Below are 18,361 nucleotides of genomic sequence, written 5' to 3' on the forward strand. Positions count from 1 at the left end.
GTACCTATATTGTGGGCCTGGAAAAACCCTACCCTCTTTTCTATCTTTAGTGACTAGTCTCTACTTCTAGGTGGTTGGCTCTTCTCCAAGGCTTAGACCCCACAGTAAGTACACTAATGGAATTGATTCCAAAACTTTTCATGCATTTTTGGACCCTTCCCCCACATGCCCTACAAACCATTATAAATTATCAGGACTGCATTACCCTTTACGCACCCTCTCTCCTTGTTAATGTTGTCTCTCATTTTTGCTTCTCTTTCATATTGATCTCTAGCTGTTCTCTTTTTCTCTCTATCATCAGCTTTTACATGTACGTTGATCATCTCTCTATATATACACATATATTCACTCCCTAGCCAGCTTTATACAAAAAATTTGTCCTAGCAAAAATGCCTGACGATATGGTGAATCTATCAATCAATGGTCAGTCTCAGGTTCCTCCAGGCTTTAGATTTCACCCAACAGAAGAAGAGCTTCTTCACTACTACCTGAGGAAGAAAGTTGCTTATGAGAGGATAGACCTTGATGTAATTCGTGAGGTTGATCTTAATAAGCTTGAGCCATGGGATATCCAAGGTAAATTGAGCTAGCTACTGTCTCCATGTTTATATTTCTCTACATATTTCTTTTCTTCCACATGTATACTCCGAACTTGTTGACTAACCAGATCTTTCCTTGTGTCAAATTGGGACTATGTAGAGAAGTGCAAAATAGGATCTACACCTCAGAATGACTGGTATTTCTTCAGTCACAAAGACAAGAAATATCCCACAGGGACAAGAACAAATCGTGCTACGGCTGCCGGATTCTGGAAAGCTACTGGCCGTGATAAGATCATCTATAGTGGGTTTAAAAGAATTGGATTGAGAAAGACTCTTGTATTTTACAAAGGAAGAGCTCCACATGGTCAGAAATCCGATTGGATCATGCATGAATATAGGCTTGATGACAGCACCCATGAAACTAATGTAAGCCATCTTCTTTATGCTTAAGCATATTTGATATGTTTGATTAAAAAAAATTACATTTTATATGCTTTGAAATCCTACCATACTCTTACCTCTTCTTGTCTTGACTGTTCTTTTTTCCTCTTTCCTTTTTTACTTTTTCTATGTATAAAGTATATACCTAGATCATTCTTGATAATCAAAAGTAAAGCTGATTTCATAATCGAAAATTAAACAATTCTAGCTTTTTATTTATTTTTATTTTCTCTTCTTTTGTGATAAAAACAAAATTTAAAGTTGAGATCTCATAGCCTCTTTCATGTATATGGTCTCAAAAAATGTCAGTATTTCTTCTAGATTGATCATTTCTAGCTTATATGGTATTCATTTTGTTCACTCTCTGAATCCTGCAGGTTTCAAATCCTATAGGAGAGGCAATCCCAGAAGAAGGTTGGGTGGTTTGCCGGGTATTTAGAAAGAAGAACTATCAAAAAACCCTAGAGAGTCCCAAAGGCTCATCAAGCTCATTGGATTCAAAGGCTCATCATCAGATTCTTGGTTCAGGGAATGAAGGAGTTCTTGATCAGATACTTATGTACATGGGAAGGACTTGCAAGATGGAGAATGAAACATATAGCAACATGAATATCTCCAGCAACAGCAACAGCAACAACAGTAGTTTAAGGTTTCTATCGAACAACTGCATCAGTGAAGGACTTCATGAAAGATTCATGCACCTTCCTCGGCTAGAAAGCCCAACACTCCCTTCTATTCCAATCAGAAGTCCATCTTTCGATCAAGATCGAAGTTTCATTTCTTGTTATCATCAATCATACGATGAGATGCTGACAGAGAATGAACCTTCCTCTCCAAACCAAGTTGGCAATGGCATCTTCGACATGACCTCATCCTCAATGACTGACCATGACTCCAAATCCGGGCAACTTAATGATTGGGTAACTCTAGATCGTCTTGTGGCATCACAGCTTAATGGGCATGAAGTAGAGACATCCAAGCAATTATCTTGCTTCAGTACTGACCCAAATGCGAGTTTTGGTCTTTCTCCTGATGATGACATGCAATTATCACACAAACAACATTCTCATGGATCATCATCATCAAACATTCAAGCAAACTCTTCCCATGTTTATAGCAACGAGAATGACCTGTGGAGCCTTACTAAATCATCATCTCCATCTTCATCGTCCGACCCACTATGCCACTTGTCAGTATAACAAAAGTGCTCGATATTTTATACCCTATAGAATAATATAGAGACCCTGAAAATCTAGGTATGTATACGTTATAGTCGTCTTTATCTATATATAATGCATGCATGTATTGCATAAATAAGTCTGGGTGATATATAGGGATATATCTATATATTTTGAGATGGGATCGATGGCATTGTCAATTTACACACCAGTATGTTAATATCTCGAATAACGATGCCATCCATGTTATTCACAAATTGTTATCAAAGAATATTACAGCTATAGTTTTTCTTAAAAAAAACTTTCTGTGTGATTTGCTCTTTCTACTTGTAATCATATCCGCAGCTGATTGAGGTCTTACCTAAATTCGTTAACCATATTGAAAAAGCTTCACAAGGCAATTATAGCACAGAGCTGACTTTAATGTGGTGTTGGGGTCGACCCAAACTCACACAAATGATAATACCCACATGCCATGGTGATATTGGAAAGAGGTCAATTATCAAATATTGATCAATTGGTTATTGTTTTGTCGAGGAATAGTGAGGCCATGGGGTCTCAAACCCAATCTACGTACCGAGAAAGATGATAGCAAAGAGAGAAAGGTGACTATCTTTTTGCTATAGTTGAGATAAGATAAGAGTACACATGATGCCACTCATAATTCATTATTTGGGAACAATAGAGCACACATGATACCACTCATAATTCATTATTTGGGAACAAAGCGTAGTGCATTGGTCTTGTCCTAGATATAAGACTTGTAAGGTCATATGGTTCCTAGATAGAATTGTATGCTTTCTCCTCTCTTTTTTTTTCTTTTTTGGATATTATTTTGGTGGGTTTACTTTGTTGAATGCTGAGTCATATGACTTGACTGGGTTTTTTTATCAAAAAAAAAAAAAAAACAAAGAAGCTAAATTATCCAAAATTATATATAACCAACCAATTGAAAATGTGCTCATAATTCACACATAAAAAATTGATCCAACATGTGGTTACAATTTGGTTATGAAATATTAGCTAATTTATAGTTTAAATGTTCAATAAGAAAAATTAGGATATGGTTAGTGTGTGGAGTTCAAGCACATGTTAAAGAGAATATTGGTTAATTACTAGTAGTTTTTTTGTATTTTAAACCCTTCTATCTTTGATCCTATGTCGACCAGAAATTCAAAGCGTATTAACATGTTGTCTAGGGTTTTATACTTTCAAAATATATGGAGATATATACAAGAAAATAACAAAACAAAATACGAGGTTCAATTTATGACAAGAAGTGATAGTACGTTCGTTTTTATTCTTCAAACTCAATACTTACAATCATGGTATTGAAAAAGAATATTAATTATTTCTGTAATCACCAAAACTGCCAAGTGCTCCAATATTCAAACTTCTTTGAATTTCAAAGTATTAATTGAGATGAGCTAAGCTTATTTAATCTTATCTCTAACAGCTAGCCGTGGATGAATGTGGACTGCCCATTATTATATGATAATGTCATCAATCTATATCTATCAATTATCAGGAAATATTTCAATATATTATTTTGAAATGACATTTTGTGTATAATTCTTATAGTTTTGACTAATTAGGTACACCTAAAATAACAATAAATAATAGGTAGACAATTGTTACGTCATCCAGTGCTATATTTTATTTTATTTGAAAATGGGAATCGTAATCATCATATATAGGTGATTTAATATCTTTTGTACTATATATGTATTTTGTGTCACTTAGTAATTATGGCTCTTTTGATTGCAATTTTGAAGAAGAAAGCGTATTTTTTTTATATAAAAAAACAAAAGAAGAAGAAGAAGAAGACGAAAATATGATTGAAGTATTTAAGAATATATATATTTAAGATCTCAAATGTGTGAGTCTATGTAGAGGATTTTAAATAGGATTTTTTTTTAATCTTCATGCACTTTTTAAAACGCCATTGTTGACCCTTTTTCTTTATTTTAATCACTGAAATTAACATGGAAGTTTTTCTTTATATATATATATATATAATATATATATATATATATATATATATATATATATATATATATATATATATATATTTCTCGTTAAAAGAATGGTAAAATATATCAGAATTTCTTGATCAAAATCGAAATAATCCTTGAAGAAATTATTTAGCGCGAACAATGTCTAAAAAAAATTGAAGATAAAAATTAGTCCTTCTTTCAAGTAGTACTGTTAGGTTTATATCTTTTCTTTTTTTATGATAAAACATGCCAAGCCTCCTTATACTATTGATCAAAGCATAAATAGAAAATGAATAAATTATTTAACACAAAGTGGATCCTTTTAACAACGAGCGGCATTGCATTTATATATAGGAGCAGTGAGTGTTTGGTGAAGTGGATAAAAATTATTCTTTTTGTTGAGTGGAGTTAGATTTTCATATAAATTTTTTAAAAGTAAAATGCTTCAAGTATCCACGTAAAAACACAAATAATTTGTGATTGAATTATTCAACATTTGTATCATGTTATTAAGTGGGCTAGGATGTCACATATATACGCAAGCATGTGAATATTTGACTTAACACAAATAGGATAGAAATCTTTTTGATAATCATAGATAGTTTTATTAAAATAGGATAAAATAAAAGAGCATGGGAAAATCTCGAAAAAAATGACCTTGAAACGTATGAGTTGGCGTTATATTTGCTGGATTTATTTTAAAAAATCTGCCTGAAAAGTATAACATCACAATTTCTTTTCAGGAAATAAAAAAGGGAAGAATGGAATAGGAAACCGTTACATGATATGAATTTTCTTTATACTTATTTCTCTCTATTTTTGGTTTCGGATTTGGGTAGAATCTAAAAGATTTTCCAAGTGGAAAGAAGAACTTTTTTCCTATGGAAGAAATACAGTAATTATTAGGAAAATTGATGTACACTACGATGAATAAAGAAAATTCCAACGGCGACGTATGAGTAAGAAATACAGTAATTGTTAGGAAAGCCTGGACCGCTTAATGAAGTTATGGCCATGAATTAATGTATGTAAATCGTACGTTATCTTGAGATTAGGGACCATTTTGGCTTGGCATGATAAAATTGACTACTATCTAAAGGTATTTTCGATCAAAACGTTGCATGTTATGATGAACGCAAGATCACAACCCACTATATATTTAGGAATTATGTAATTAATTAATTGTTTAAATGGAAGAAAAAAGAGGGAGGCCAATATACACATACACATGCATGATGCATATATGACGATTGATTAGGGAGAAAGACACATTTTCTGGGAAGCAGCTTCCTTGAGAATATTTTACAACCTTTAAACAAGATTAGACAGAGAAATGACAAATCAGAAGCCTATCTCCATTCGAGCAAACTTTAATTTGTTGCTTACCCTCTGATTATGACTAATCAGTCGTCTTAATTACATTCCAAATAGACGTTAAGCTTCGTCGGGAATTCTTCATAATATGGTCCAAAGTCTTGTATTCATACGTGCGTATTTTTGATAATCAGTCAGCTAGCTTTGAAGGACCCATCAACAGCTTTTTCGGTGCGCAAGTAATTGACCAAGTTATTAATTCCCATTAGTGATCGCAACTGAGTCATTGATCTATCAAATTTGATGCAATTAAGACTGTAATTAACATGGAAATTGATTAGGAGAAGGTTTGATTAAGACTGAACGTTTACATTGGATAACCAAACAAGTCTTTGTGTATTGGTAGGGTTAATCTATCATGTAGGACTTAATGCATGTTAGGTATCAAGCATTGAACCCAATTACTTTGCAATTCTCCGAGCACACTCATTGGCAAATAGACTGTAATTTTGGCCTTGTACAACTATGCACTTGATAATATATAGAACAGTCACATCTCACCTTATTAATTATATATGTATATCTATATGTATTTCGTGGTTTTTTTTTGTTTTTTTTCCTTTGCGGGTATTCATTCTTCACGATCGATCGATTATTTGGAGCTAGCTAGCTAGCTAGCTCGATATCGAATAATTAACATCAAGGAGTTATTGAAGGATAAGGTTTGCACGGGGAAGAATACAAAAGGCTTGTAATGATGGCTCTATTGGATGTGATCAAAATTTGTTGGGACAGAGATGTTACCAAAATTAAAGGCCTGTTTGCCCAAAATTATATCTATGTATGCATGAATCGGTTGAAATTTACGTGAAGAGTTTTGTTGCTCCTAGCTACTCCTCCAATTTAAAGAGATGGAATTCTCGTAATTATAATAGGGTTTAATTATTCGTGTGTGTCGTCTTTATTATATTATTATTATTATTATTATATATATATGTAGATCCCAAATTTCACTACAAAAAATGGGAAATATGAAAGCAAAAATCGTATTTATAAGAAAGATTAGAGACTTGAGCCAATACATAGGTCTAATTAATATTAATTGAATTTATATTATGGTTAGGATTTCATTCTTGCCGTATAAATACAAGCACGTAGTTGTTTGTTAAGATCAAAGTAATTCAAAACATAATATATTTATTTTCCTCTCTTTTCTTGTCAATTAGGAGCCTTTCGTGTCTGTTCATTCTTCCTTTCGTTCAAAATTAATTAGATGTGTGTCATGGATGACCACTTGATGAAAAATTAAAGCAGTACGTACCAGCGAAAGGGATGTTACATCACTGGTTGGTGGCTGAACAAACAAATTAAAGAAAAATAATTTTGGGTGCTAGAAATGAACCAGAAGAAAATGGGAAATAAACATCCTATTTATGTATGTCCATAAATACCGTACAGGCCTGCGTGCATGAACCAATTAGAATAATAAATAGCAATATAAATGAAGCAACATATCGGTAGTTGGTGGATGCAGAGGCTTGAAAGAACATGTTAAGGAGATATTTTGGTAATAAATTAAAATAATCTGACAAAATTTCCAAAAAGTGATTAGGGTTGGTGATGCAGTCTGCATTTTAATTACTTCAAATCTTGATTTAAAAAAAAAAAAAAACTATAATGTATAATCTGACAATATCACAATATCAAACACGGGATAAAGAATTCGTCTCATTATAAATTCTTCTTCTTTTTTTTATGGCATATATTTGACAATAAAAGTTAATGGAAGAATAACGGGAAAAGAATATGATTGGTGTGGAATTTAGAAGACATATAGTAGTGGGTGTATATTTGTCTAGATTTATGTTACTGATCTCCTCCTCCCTCCCACCTAGTGGTAGCTAGTGGTGGAGGATTTTGTTTGTTCTTCCAGCAGATGATCTTTGCTTCTGTTAGAACTGAACTATCAAGGAATGGAGAATAACATAATCCCATTTTGAATTTGGTTAGAGCCCTTTGTCGTCTAATTGAAGTATTGGTCCAAAAGTATTCTTAACACGCATTTGGTCTCGGTAATATATCATTGGAATATTTCAGTTTCAAATCCTTTTTTTAGTGCTGCATAATCTACGTTCAAGAGGTATAATTCTGCCGTTGAATTATGAAAAACAAATGTGGTTGGTCGCCTTTTTAAACTATATGTTAAAGATCCCTGTAAATAATCAAATTAATTATATACTTGCAATATTCGTACTCGGATTGCATAACCACTGTTACGGCAGAGGCTGGGAGCATGCAAATAGTGGGCCCGAGTGCCCACTTTGTGAGATATACCGACTGGTCCCACAAAAAGGGAACTATGGGTTAATGGAGAGGTCCGTTCTACCTTGTAGGCCCAAAATACTGATGTCATATGGAATTTTATTTTTTTATTTTAAATACCGTAGTTATAGTTTCGTCCAGGGAAGCCAATCCAGTAACTAGCCAATTTGGTGACCGGGGATCGGTTCATTTAAAAAAAAAAAAAAAATTGATTCTGTTTAAGTTGACTATGTCCTAATCCGTCCAGTAAAAACTTGTTGATTTTAAAAAATAAAATATTAAAATAATTTTATTTTTATTTTATACATAGAGTTAATTATTTTAAAAAAAAAATTGTGACTTAAGTAGTCTTCCTCTCAATCAAAAATCAAGCGAACAAGCATTTGAGGTCGTGGCCTAGCAGGGAAGGGACTTGTTCCCTTCCTCTGCACCCGAGTTCGATCATTTATATACATGCATGTCATCTTTGCGGTGCCTTACCTGTCTATTGGGCTTGCAGGGTATTTGGTGGGCCCGGGAATTAATCGTAGTGCGCGTAAGCTGGCCTGGACATCCTAGATTAAAAAAATAAAAAATAAAAAACAAGAAGAATCAAGCAAATGAGGTTTGGTAATTAATTTTGGCCTTGGATACATCTAGATTAGTAGCTGATGACATAGTGGTGATGTTGTTTGTAGCTTAAAGATGGTTCGTTATAATCCCACCAAACTAACTAATGTTTGTAACCCTATATATGCTTAGTAGAAAAATAATTCAGTAGCTGTAATCATGGTCACAAGGACACTTACCTGCATAATTAGTTGAGAATTATTATAGTCACCTCTTAATCATAGCAAGATGGAAAATTACTTGCATAATTGGACTCAAATGGTATAATATGATGGTTCTATCTTCCATTCGGATCATGTCAATTGTCATGGTCACTACATTTTGATGTTTATCAAGAGAAAGGCACCAAAATCCCACTCTGTCTTGTGCACAACTGTACGAGTTGCCTCCATGGTTGGATCTCTCATGTATATATAAACAGTACTCCTTTAGTGATATAAAATGTACGTTCTTGATGTTGCCTTCAGCAGAGCCTGGGATGCCCTAAGGGGTCCATCTTTCTATTGGTTTACCCTCTCCTCATCTGTAAATTTTTTATTATTATTAAAGTGAGTGTTGTATATTTTAATTAATTTTATGGGCCCTTAAATAAATGACCATGTAAATCTCCAGTGATTTTGAAATTTATGGGACTCGAACTAGTGATTTTTAAAAAATAAATCTAAAATCTAACTAATTAAACTACACCTTTCAAGATTATATGTAAATTTTTCTTGAAAGAGTTATACAATTCCTTTCATTTGTAGAGAGGGAGGTAAAAATCAGTCGGGTAGAATTTGATGTAGAATAACAAAACCGAATCAAATCATCATAATTTCAAACAAGGATTTATAAAAACAAAAGTAATATTGGATCCGGGTATATTTTTTTAACATTTTTAAAGAAGAAGAAAAAGATATTTCTATTGAGTTTCGTTGAAGTTTTTTTACTCAAATTATAGCCGGCCAAACACTTTCTCTCTTCTTCTTCTTCTTTTTTTCTCTACTCTTTGAACATTCAAAACATGAAAAAGAAATAAAAGAAGTTTCATGCTAAAACTAAAGAACCTTGACAAAACTAATATATATAATTTAAAAAATGAGAGACGAAGTTAGATTTTTCCATGCCATTTGAAACTACTGCCTTGCTTTTTATCCTTGTTTTTTTATTTAATTTTTATTTTGTAAGATCAAGTTTGAATTAAACGTTGAAATATTCAGGAACACATCTAATAAAGGAGAAAGGTATGAGGGGCCAGATAACAAGGAGGCAGGTAACATCTAGGAGATTGAAATGGAGAAACAAAGCTATAATTATGAAATTTCGTAGATAAATTGGATAGGTTCTGAGTTCTGATGTTTAATCATCGTTTGAAAAAACATGGCACTTAGAATAGATATTCTTCCATAGTTTCTTGATGTGATTTTTTCTCTACTCTCGAAGATGCTTTACTGGTGCTGATGGAAACAATGCCTTGCACGAAGACGTGTGTGATCGACGTCTTTGCAAAAGAAGGTAAATCATTGTCAAATCATACTATTTTACCAAACCATAGGCTCAACCATATATATGCTAGGATTAATAGACAGAGCATCCTAGTCTCGATGGTAAAAGTAAAAATAAATAAATAATCAGATCAATCAATCCAAGTTTATTTTTCCCTTGCAAAATAAAGCCATCCCCATTTTTATTCTATTTTTAAAACCATGCAATATATATGTATATATGTAGAGAGAGAGAGAGCATGAATTGCCTGGGGAAAAAAATTAATCAGAACAAATAAATATGTATTCTTGTATATTTTACTATCATAAAAACAAATATATTTTCATCTTGGTCACTCTAATTAAATATAATTGTAATAAGTGCTATTACAACATTAACAAAGAACATCAACAAAAAAATAAAAAATAATTAAGAAAAATCATAATTAATATTATGATAGAGATTATTTTTTAAACTATTTTTTATTTGAAAATACATTAAAATAATATATATTTTTTATTTTTTAAAATTTATTTTTAATATCATCATGTTAAAATAATTTAAAAACATAAAAAAATCATTTAAAGAAAAAAATTCAACTTTTTTACAAGAATTTTTCCCAACAGCAAAAATAAACTGGTCAAAATCTAGCACCCAGGATAGTTAGGTGAAACACGAGGAGAACATATAATGGCAATCGACCTATCAAGTAAAATCTCACACCATATTAGTTTTTTTTTTTAAAAAAAAAAAAAAAAAAAAAAAAGGGTTATGGTTGGCCCATACCAGTTATAGAAAAACTCGTCGATCCAAACCTAGCCCATGCGAGACCCAGGCTATTTCCATCATGGAGGCAGTCCAATCAAGCAAATCATGTTGGAGGGTGACAACGGAGGCATCTAGCTCCAATCTCTCCACTTATGGAGGTGCTAAAATGCTAGAAAGGAGGCCGGGAAATATAAGCATCTCTCTCTCTCTCTCTCTCTCTCTCTCTCTCTAGAGAGGTCAAACTAGGCAGCATCTGAAGAAGCCTTATAGCTGCTACCAGATAGGGTAATCAGAGCAGCCCAAAGTCCTCACCTGAAGGTGACCTATGCGATATCACTCAAGCAGTAGGGATGATGCTATGGTTTAAGATCTTTCACGTCCAATTTAAGCCAACTGAATAAAGGAATTACTTTTTGTTTGTTGTTTTTTTTTTTAAGTATTTTTTAAAAAAAAATTATTTATTAATTTTAAATTAATATTTTTTTAGTGTATTTAGATTATTTTGATATTTTAATATCAAAAATGATTTTTAAAAAATAAAAAAATATTATTTTAATTTATTTCTAAATATAAAATACTTTAAAAAACAATTACAACTTAATTTAAAACATTTTGTTACTGAAGGAAACTTGTAGTTAAGAATTGGCACCGTCTTCTCAAGTCCTCCGAATTGGAAACAGAAAATCCCTATTTCTAGGCAATCTTGTTATTACAAGTTACAACACTAACACAACGAATGGGATGAAAAGATCATACTCAAACTTTAGCCATGTTTTCGCGAGGGTTGTAGAGTATAGTAACTTTTATTTTTAATATTTTTTATTTAAAAAAATATTAAATAGATATTTATTTATTTTTTTTTAATAGTTTTAATGTGTTAATGTTAAAAATATAAAAAAATCTAAAATAATTATATTAACTTATTTTTAAACAAAAATATATTTTAAAAATATAAAAAAAATCTAAAATAATTATATTAACTTATTTTTAAACAAAAATATATTTTAAAAAATATATTATATAACACAGTACTAAAATATACATGTGAAAAAATGAATGGAATCCGGTGCTGATACCACAAAAAGCACCATATGTTAAGCAACCCAATGCCATCATTACATGTCCCATCTTCTGTTCTGTCTTCTTTTAATAATATGGGGAAAACCCAAGTTTCTTTTTCCTTTTTTTAAAGAGAAAATAGCACAGTCAATAAAAAAGAAAATTAGCAAACTAACACGTGAGAACTAATTAGTGAAAGAACCTCCTTCAAGTAGTTGTGTTGTTCATATCATAACAACTTATTAAAACTCAACAAGATGCAGAGATAGAGATAGGAATTCCGCAACCAAAATTCAAATAAATTACGTTTTTCTACATTGTTGCCATCAGCGCAGATTATAGAATACGAAATAAATTAATTAATTAATTAAAAACTTATGGTATTGTTTAGTATTGTGATAGCGGTTGATTTATAAAGTTTTTTTTACTTATAGTTACGCGAAAGGAAAAGTATCATCACCCTTAAGTGTCCTATCTGAGGCTGCATTATTGGTTTTGTTTTAAATTACTAAAATTTATTTGTGTTCTATTCTTATGGTTTTTCTATAATATTCCAGACTTTAGTGTTAGTGATTATTCATCCATGAATATTTATAATTCTTGGTGTTGGTAAATATTATGTAACCCTAAAAGTATGGTATTTCTGAATCTTACACCAGTGAATAAATCCATCAAATTTAAATTAAAAAAAAAAATTTTATATATTTTTTTTAGAGAGAAAAAACATGTATTGTCACATTACACAGTAAAAGTCACCAATCAAATATACCGTAAAAACAAAACAACGTGAAAAAAGTGTTGGAGACTCATAAATAAATTAAAGAAAATCGCCAAATTTTTTTAAAATTCTCTGATATTAAAAGGGTTTCATTTGACTAAATATTAAAATAAAAAGGATTGGACATAAAAGTGTTAGCCCAAAACAATTTGGGCCGGCTAGGCCTGGTGCCTCAGGCCTTGACTCTCTCCCTATACTCTCTCTGTCTATTCTTTTTTCTTTGCGTTTTCTTTCAGTCTATTCTCTCGTGTGTTTTTTACTTTTCTGTCCTCCTTCTGTTCCCTCCTCTGTGTCTATGGTCACCCGAGTCCTCTCTGTCCTGTGCCCCTCGCCTTTCCCTGTTCTGTGGTTGTGGTCTTTATAGTGGAAGAGAAAGCCCTTGCATGTGGTGATCGTGGAGATGAGTTTGGAATAATAGGGGATAGTGGGCTGTGGGCAGCTGAGGCGGAAGACCCACGTTTTTGCTAAAAATTTTCCATTCCGGCTGAACCGGTGGCCTGAAGGAGGTGGTGATGAACAGTGCTTTAGCAACGACACCGTTTTTTCCTTAACGATATGGATAATTTCAATTTTCCCCCTGAATTTATAACATTTAGCAATTGGGCCCCTATTCAAGGAAAATCTCCTTTTTTTACCCCTGGTTCAATTACAATTGAATCCCTGAATTTCAGCCCCATTAACAAAACAATTCTTGGTTTTTGAATTATTCAATTTAATCCTTAATTAACAACTTTTAATTCTTTCAAAATTACCCCTTGAAAAATCAATTAACCCCTTTATAGTATCATGTGGATTTTGAGATTTAATTTCTTGTGATTTTGATCCTCGTCAACTCCAAACTTTGGTATTTTTTTCAATTAAACTCTTGATTGCATTAATTAATCAAATCAAAGTTTAATCAAGTCCCCAAACTTATTAATTCTTTCAGGTTTTGACCAATTTAACTCCCAAATTTATAATTCAATCCTTATTAGTCCTCAAACTTTCAATTTGAATTGTCTTAACTTAATTCTCAAATTATTATTTTTTATTCATTCATTTTTGAGAAAAAAAAATTTTAAAATTGGGTTATGACACAAATAAAAAATTGAAAAAACAAATCAAGAAAAAAATAAATAACAATAAAAAAAAATAAGGAACAAATCTCATATAAAAAACCAAATTCTAAGAGGTAAAATTGAAAATGAAATAAATCAAATATAATACAATAAAAAAAAATAAGGGTCAAATATGATAAAATTCATAAATGACCACACTTTCATGAATTTTGTCAAGGACAACATGTTTTTCAAGGCTGGAAAAAAAGAAAAAAAAAAAGTTGTTGGCGCTTCACCATGTAGGGGGTGCCTACACGCATGTTACCATCATAAAAGGGATAACGAGATACTTTAAATGCAAAAAGTATAGACACATCTCACTTGTTGACACGTGCAACAACTTTTTATTTAAAACTGTATCATATCTTAATTAAAAAAAAACTTAAATGCTTCTTTGTCAACTTGTCTATTAAAAAAAAACTATATGAAATGATGAAAACATTCCTTACCTTAACTTTAAGAAAATCTAATTTTAAGGGTAAATTGGATATCTTACTGTGCAATTTTTTTTTTTTTGAAATACCTGAAAAGCCATACACTTTGAAGTTCAATTAATCTAGCTTTTAATGGTAGTTTAGTAATTTTATTGCGCAACTAAAAAGTTAAAAGTTCTATATGCTCCTGTGATCTTTGAATTAACATTTTAATCCCATGAAAAAACTATTTAATCCTCCAACCAAATTATGAATTCTGTGTTGTTAATAGTAAAATAATGATTTAATTGTATGAATCCACAATAAAATGAGAAAGAGAGCCCGCATGAAAAGTTTGATTCCTTTTTAGTTTTTTTTTTTTAATTTAATACACAAAGGCCAAAGGTACATCATCACATGCATTTTAAATGTGAGCACAATAATTATTTAGCCTTTAATTAGAAGTCACTCTAATTTGAAATTTTGAGGGTACTGTGGTGCACGAGCTTCGGCCTTCGGGCTAAATTTTAATTAAAATAAAGGGAGTGTGTGTTGTGGCTGTGTAGCCTTCAAATTTGAAAATTTTGAGGGTACTGTGTATTTAATTCAGCTCCCTTTTTGTTGCCTTGCCTGCCTGCCTCACCCATTCCCAGGTCAATTCACATGTTTCCACGTTGTAAAGATTACAACAAGCTCACTTTAGCTAATTTCATGCATTATATTGTTGTTTTTTTTAAAATATTTTTTATTTAAAAAATATATTAAAATAATAATATTTTTTTGATTTTTTAAAGTTTATTTTTTACATTATTATATCAAAATAATCTAAAATCATTAAAAAGTTAAATAAAAATACTTTTTAACACAAAAACAAACACTCTTAGACTTGTTCGGAAACATGAATATTTTTCATCAATAAACTTTAAGATAGTGTTTAATAAATTTTCTAAAATAAAAAGGATATAGATAGTAAAAATGTAAATGTATTTCGTTGAAAAAATAAAAATAAAGATATAAAAATAAATTTATCTCTAGACAATTTTAGAGTGAATTTTTGTACTTTTAAAATAAAAAATAATAGAGGGAACATATCTCCATAGATAGAATTTATTATTATTTCTTCCTAAAATATTCTAATAAAAAACACTTTATTTTAAAATTATTCAATTAAGAATGATATTAAAGAATTTTCATTTAAAAAATATTAGAGTTATGTCCATTACCCCTGTTTGGATGACTATTTTTATTTTTTTAAAAAAAATCATATATTCAAGTAAAGGAAAGTAATGGTAGAAAATATAAAAAAAGGGTAAAATTATAATTTTCATATCACAACTTTTTACAAAATTAACTTTCCTATCCATTTTCATTCCTTCCAAATTTAGCATATGCAGGAAAATCTTTTTTTTCTCCAAAATTTTCATTATTCTCAATTTCATTTATCCCTCTTATTTTTTCTCATATACAATATAAAGGTTAAAGTGTTAACATTTAAACTCTTTTAACCTCTTAGGGCATGTTTGTTTACTAGAAAATAATTTCATTTTACAAAATAATTTTCATAAAAAGTAGATTATTGAAAAGTGAATAATATTTTTATGTTTGATAATATCATGAAAAATAAATTTGAAAAACATTTTCTAATGTTTGACTATGTTATGAAAAATAAGGTTGGAAAATAACTTATCAATATCATAAAAAAATAAAAGTTGAAGTTGATAAAAAAATCAAATTATCTCAAATTCTAATTGAAGAAATTGAAAAAAAAAAACAAATTAAAAAAATATTTAAAATCAAATATATAAAAATTAAAATATTAAAAAATCAAATTTGATATAATTGAGTATCATATACACACACATCTATCAAATATATTTGACATTTTATCTTTTAATTATTTTTTTATACCTTCAACAGTTCATCTATTAGCATTTAACTTGCAGTTTTTAACCTTGAATCAAACACAATATTAAAAGTTTTAATTTCAATTTCAATTATAAAAAGGGTAATGAGAAGAATACCTTCATTGTATATAGTCCCTGGGAACTCTCATTGAATCAAATAAAAAAATAATAATTTTGAAGTGGAATATCAGCTAAAATTTGAGTAGGAGATCATAAAATCCTCTGTGAAGGAGCTCACTCTTGACCTTTCATGTTCTAAGTTCCAACAAAAAAAATTTTACATGAATCTCAGAAGACTATAATTAGCCATATATTACATCGAATTGGGACTTGGAGCCGATAACTCGACCTCTTTGTTTTATGGTGGTTTTTTAAAAATTATTTTTAAAATTTTTTTTGTGTTTGTTTATAGTTAGAAAAATTAACCAATGAAAAACACTTTTTAATTGAAGAAAAATTTAGTTTGATTTTTATAAAAGTGTTTTTTTTTTTTAGATAGAAAACAGTTTTCAAAAATTGTGAAAAAATTTATCAATATTTTGTTATTTGTTGATTATACTAAATTTGATTATTTATCTTTTAATTGTTATATATTTTGTTTTGAGTCTTTTTTTTCAATTTCATCCCTTAGAATTTGATTTAATTTTATTTTGATATAAACTTTGATTCTCATTCTTTTATTATTATTTTTTTTTAATCTAAAATTTTTATCTATCATATTTGGTCTTCATTATTTTAATTATTATTTATTTTATTTCAAATTATTTATTAAAATTTTACTCTTCAACTTTTTTATATATAAGATTTGATCCTTATTCTTTTAATAAATTTAAAAAAAAACATTAATAAATTATTTTTTAGTTTATTTTTCATAACTTATTTAAATACTAGAAAGTATTTTCTAATTTAATTTTTATTATACTATTAAATATCAAAAAAATAATTTATTTTCAAGAAATTCCCTTTAAGAAAAAACCTTTTGTCGCAAAAAAAATTATTTTTTTACCAAACAAACAAACAGTATCTTGGTTTTGAACAGCTACTTTGTTAACTATTGGTTCAAGAGTCAAGACGCAGCACATCTACATGTATTATTTGTCCTTGCATTTACAAATTCAGACATTTTTGGAAAGAAGACCGCAGAATCAGAAGTGTTTGACTTTGACTAGTCTAAGGAAAATGAAGCCGAACCCTTTCCATTAGCCCTAGAACATACAGACTCCTCATTAATTATATACCGGTTAGAATATGTTTAGAAATAGAGTTATAGTTATTTTTTAAAATATTTTTTATTAAAAATATATATATTAAAAATATTTTTTTATTTTTTTAAAAATTATTTTTAAAATTAGTATATTAAAATAATTTATAAACATACAAAATATATTAATTTAAAACAAGAAGATTAATTTTTTTTTAAAATATTTTTCAAATACAGTGACAAACGCTTCCTGAGTTGGTCCTCGGTGGTGGTCTTCGAGGCGTGTCTTCATTAGCTCTCCCTCTCGTCCTCTAGCAGCTCATGCACGTGAAGCCAATAGGGGGGCGGTCAGTTGTTCTGCAAAAAGATTAAACTAAAGGCATGCATGCTAGCTAGCTAGCTAGCTCGATAAAAGTTAGCCAAGGAGATACATTGCTCTTGTGGTCCTTCAAGTTTCAGATTTCTGTCATATTAACCCCTCTTCATCACAATTTGGGTGTGACCATAAGTCTCATCATTAATTCTTTAATGGGAGAGAGGGGCCCCGTCCCTTGAAAAAAAAAACATTAATATTATGTCCTTTATAAAAAGAACATTTTTAAATTTAGTGTCAAAACTATTAAAATTTAAATTTTGTCTTCCCCATAAAAAAATTTCTAATCTTGGCCCCTTCTAACAAAATTTCGTGGCTCGACCCCTAATGAAATGTCATATTTGCTCTCATTAACTTTCTTTACAAGGAATATTCTAAATTTTCTTGGTTAAAATAAGTGTCTTCGAGGTCTTTCATATAAATGAAAGATGTAATATTTTTTTATTAAAAGTATGGTCAGTCTATTTATACATGCACCTAATTGTATGTATAGATAAAAATTAAAAGGCTTTTTATGTACCCAAAATTGTGGTGAAGGATTGAGAAATTAATTGAGGGACCAGACATATAATTTATTTATTTATTTTTAAAATTTATTTGTTTTTATGTTTTAAAAATTTAATTTTATTTTAAATTAATTTTTAATATTTTTAGATTAATTGCTGATATCAAAAATAAAATATTATTATAAAAAAAAAACTTTAAAAGACAATTTTATTACAATATCAATTTGTATTCGTGCGTGCTACTAATGATCTATCTCTCCCATGTCTTTTTCTATCACATTATCATAATTTACAGTGTTATTGACAGTGCCTGACACACCTCTATTATAATTTTTTTTTTCGCATGCGACTACACTACACCAGAACACAAGTCTTGGCGGATACATTGGAGCCGT

The 18,361-nt window shown here is 29.9% G+C and overlaps 1 protein-coding gene across 1 annotated transcript; it reads left to right on the forward strand.

The window, feature by feature from the left end:
* Positions 1 to 201: 201 nt before the first annotated feature.
* LOC118040839 (NAC domain-containing protein 43) lies at positions 202 to 2,482 on the forward strand. The gene is made up of 3 exons (XM_035047884.2): positions 202 to 576; positions 700 to 968; positions 1,361 to 2,482. The coding sequence occupies exons 1-3, from the start codon at positions 390 to 392 to the stop codon at positions 2,180 to 2,182; spliced, it is 1,278 nt and encodes a 425-aa protein (XP_034903775.1). The 5' UTR covers positions 202 to 389; the 3' UTR covers positions 2,183 to 2,482.
* Positions 2,483 to 18,361: the final 15,879 nt, after the last annotated feature.

Source organism: Populus alba, chromosome 11 (genome assembly GCF_005239225.2).
Source record: "Populus alba chromosome 11, ASM523922v2, whole genome shotgun sequence".
NCBI classification, from domain to species: domain Eukaryota; kingdom Viridiplantae; phylum Streptophyta; class Magnoliopsida; order Malpighiales; family Salicaceae; genus Populus; species Populus alba.